The following is a 4,121-nucleotide window of genomic DNA, read 5'->3' as shown; positions in this document are numbered from 1 at the left end:
CTGCGTCCTGTGTCTGTCTGAACCGTGCGGGGTGAGACTGTGCTGCCAGCCTGTTGACGGCGTCTGGAACTGTAAGTGACGCGTTTTTCGGGCTCGTCGCCAGGGAGAGCGGCTTTCCGGACCTGGAGAAGGAGTTTGAGCCCAACATTCTCAACTCGACCGTGTACATCATCTCGATCACGCTGCAGGTGGCCACGTTTGCCATCAACTACCGGGTGAGTGGGAAGGCGGACGGAATCTCAGTCAGTCAGTCAGTCAGTCAGTCAGTCATCAGTCAGTCAGTCAGTCAGTCAGTCAGTCAGTCAGTGTTGGCCAGGACGTCAGTCAATGAGTCAGTCAGCCAGTCAGTCAGACAGTGGGACTGGTCATTCAACAGCCGGCCAGTTCGTCAGCCATGCAGTCAATTATCTAAAGAATCAAGTGGTTAGTCGACTTTCTAAAATAAATATGTAAAATTTTGCTATTGCTGTGAAGTTATCGATGAACAGAAAAAATAAACATTCTTAAATGCGTTCAAGGAACTTTTCTGGAGAGAAAAATTATGCAGTTCACTCCTGACGCACACGTGAACTGCGATATCTTTCCGTTGCTTACCGCGTGTAGCTGTGCGTATGACTCGCTGTGTCTGGGCCCCTCGGCGGCCGGCTGAGGTGCTGACGCCGTAGTGTCTGTGTGTGGCTGACGGACTGCTGAGGTGCTGACGCCGTGTGTCTGTGTCTGTGTGTGGCTGACGGGCTGTCTCTCCCCCCCCCTCCGGGGCCGGCTGAGGTGCTGACGCCGTGTGTCTGCGTGTGGCTGGCGTACTGTCTCCCCCCCCCCCCTCTGCGGCCGGCCGAGGTGCTGACGCCGTGTGTCTGTGTGCGTATGACTCGCTGTGTCTCGCCCCCCCCCCCCCCCGGCCGGCTGAGGTGCTGACGCCGTGTATCTGTGTCTGCGCTGCCCCGCCGCAGGGCCACCCGTTCATGGAGAGTCTGTGGGAGAACCGGCCGCTGCTGTACAGCATTGTCGGCTCGCTGGCCGTCGTGTTCGCCATGGCCAGCTGCGTGATGCCCGACCTCAACGAGCAGTTCTCGGTCGTCATGTTCCCGGACGACGTGAGTAGCGCGCCGGCGCAGGGAAAACATGAGTAGCGCGCCGGCACACCGGAGACGCTCCGACTAACGCGCCGTCACACTGGGGACGCAGCTGTGACTAACGCGCCGTCACACTGGGGACGCAGCTCTGACTAACGCGCCGTCACACTGGGGACGCAGCTCTGACCAACGCGCCGACACACTGCACAGTGGGGATTTTTCCGATCTAGCGCCTATTAATTCAAAAAATCTTTTTGGATTTTTGCTTATTTTTTGTGTCAGTGGGGCTAAGAAATGTCTGAATTTTTCATATATGGCATTGTTTTATCTGTATGTCCACAGCAAAACTAGGAAAAATGCGCCCAAAGTTCACACTCATGCGTGATTACTCAATGGGCTCAGCAAGGCCCGAAAGTATAGCTCAATTTCATTGTCCTGTCCTGTTGGTTTTAATCTTGCGAGGTCTTAAAGTTGCATATCGTCTGAAAGGCACCTTTATTAGGAATGGAATGGCAAACAGAAAGTATGCCACAACCTTACTAAGGTCACAAAAATGCCCTTTACAAAAAACCCTTACAGACACCATATTGAAGGAATGGTATTCTAAATAAATGTAGGAAATCAACAATGTTCTCCACACTTTTCCACTCCGAAATATATCCTATCGAATTCGCCACTTTCTCCTGCACAAGACAACGCCTAGTTTGGCTGCCGAAACTTGCCTGAACACGGAATATTCACATTAGAGTATCTTAACACCCCACTTGAGGAGCGCTAGGGCAAACAGCACGATATAGGTATGTTCCGGACATAGGCGAATAATTTTACTTCGTGATTTACATGATGCATATTTTCTGAGACACATTCATTAGGAATAGGATGACAAGCGTAAATTATACATACCGTAACCTTATGAACCATCGCACTTGTGGGGAGGGGGAGGGGGAAAGGGTCGGATAAAACCCCATGGTTTTCCGCAAATTACTCGCGCAAAAAGCGGCCAATCGCGCCGAAACTTTCGGTGCCCTCGAGATCATCAATTTTACATCTAACCTTAAAATTTCATGACTCTGACCCAACTGACCTTTGACCTGTGGCATATTTCTCGAGACCATGTTTGGCCGGAATCGCGATTCGGCGTATGCCAGCTCACATTATCCGCGGTTTCCAGTCTTTTTGTGGTTTTAAACGTTCAAATATGAGAAATGATGTTGGTGCCATGCATAATGGTGGGTGTCAAGGTCACGTGAAGGTCAAGTCAAGGTCATTGACCTTTTGATGACCTTGTTTCTTTTTTTCAAGTTTCACTTGTTTCTAGGGTAGTTTTTGGTGCTGATTTCGATTTTAGCAGCCATTTGAATATTTACGAAGTAGTTCTGGTGCCTTCGTTCCATGTTACGAAGCTATCAGTAGTAGGTGACACTTCTATGTATGGCCGGCAGGACGCCTACTAGTTGATCTAACCTGACCTGACCCGACCTGGCCTAAATGCATAAAGACATCGTCTGTGATCAAAACTAACATGAAATTCGTGATCAGCACCCCAAAATACCCCGTAACACCCTAACTTTGCGAAGTTTCAAGAGGTCTCGATTTCCCAACTTTAGTTGGGTCATTAAACTGACTTGGAAAGTCAGCTTATGACCTTGGACTTTGAAATTGGATATATTCGGCCTCATTTCGTCATAGGCAGCACGCTTGACTTTTCCGCGAAGCTCTAGCTTGATCAGGGGCCAAACGGCTGAGCGGGGGGTCCAGATGAACCCCCTATACTCTGTTGATTATGCACATTTACAGGTAAAATTCTCACCAGGACACACCAGCCACCATCTGTGCACAATCTGGCTACAATTCTAATTTTGGTTTGCCCTCTACGAATAAATACGTGCTAGATCGGAAAAATCCCCACTGTGCACTGGGGACGCAGCTCTGACCAACGCGCCGTCACACTGGGGACGCAGCTCTGACTAACGCGCCGTCACGGGGGAGAGAACGGGAAGGGCGCGGCCTGTCTGTAACACTTGATGATCGTGTCTGCCGTGCCACAGACTGACCCTGTCCCCCTGGGTATTCGCAGTTCAGGGCCCTGTCCCACTGGCACTGATTGACCCCATTGCACTGTCTCACACGCCCCCTCTCCCGTCCCATTGGCCACTAACTGACCCTGTCCCACTGACTGACCCCCCCCCCCCGTTCCGGCAGTTCCGGACGGTGCTGGTGCAGGTGCTGATGGCCGATATCGTGCTCTCCTACATCGCCGACCGCGTCGTCCGCTTCCTGTTCGGACAGGCGCGCCTGCGACGCGAGCTGCGCACCTGACTGCCGACCAGCTAGGTCCCAGTGGGTCACAGCCGGCCCCGGCGGCGGCAGTCTCCGCTCCCACTAGGTCACAGCCGGCCCCCGGCGGCGACCGGTCGGCGCGCCCGCCCGCCCGCGGCGCCAGTCCCCGCTGCCCGCCGAGCCGTCAGGGACCGTCCCTAGTGGGCTCGTGGTCAGCTGAGCCGGGCCGCCCGACTGCTGGCTGCTCCCGAACGGCTCGGGCAGTGCCGCGGGCGGCGGAGACCGTGATCGAGCCGGTGATCAATGTCCCTGGGCCCGCGGGGCCGTCCGCTCGGGGACCCGGGGGACTGGTTACTGCCCCCTCGGGGACCCAGGGGGACTGGGTACTGCCCCCTCGGGGACCCAGGGGGCCGGTACTACCCCCGTGGCGACCCAGGGGGCCGGTACTACCCCCGTGGGAACCCAGGGGGGCGGTACTACCCCGTGGGGACCCAGAAGGCCGGGACTGTCCCCTCGGCCCTCGGGGACGGCGTGGCGTGTCCCCTCGGGGAGCCGCGGGTCCGCCATCGGGCAGGCCGCTGCCGCTATTGGTGTGGGCTATTTAGGTGTGTGGAATGGAATTGGAATTGGATGGGGTGTGGGTGAGCGGTGTTGATCGCGCTTCTGTGGGTTGCGACAGTCGCGGGCGGCGCTTGCCGCTGTCACTGCTGAGAGATTTGTGCACTGCAACGGGAGTATGTCGATGTCAATAATATAACCATCACTAAG

At 55.0% G+C, this 4,121-nt stretch overlaps 1 protein-coding gene across 1 annotated transcript; it reads left to right on the top strand.

Moving 5' to 3' along the window:
• Positions 1-103: 103 nt before the first annotated feature.
• Positions 104-4,121, top strand: LOC122364383 (endoplasmic reticulum transmembrane helix translocase-like; the record flags this gene model as incomplete). The annotated part of the gene is made up of 3 exons (XM_043334692.1): positions 104-215; positions 951-1,094; positions 3,276-4,121. Coding segments are annotated over 3 exons (373 nt in total), but the record flags the coding sequence as incomplete, so codon positions are not given.

Source organism: Amphibalanus amphitrite, unplaced genomic scaffold (genome assembly GCF_019059575.1).
Source record: "Amphibalanus amphitrite isolate SeventyFive unplaced genomic scaffold, NRLGWU_Aamphi_draft 000673F_arrow, whole genome shotgun sequence".
Taxonomy (NCBI): Eukaryota; Metazoa; Arthropoda; class Thecostraca; order Balanomorpha; family Balanidae; genus Amphibalanus; species Amphibalanus amphitrite.
This window is presented reverse-complemented; position numbering and strand designations above follow the sequence as displayed.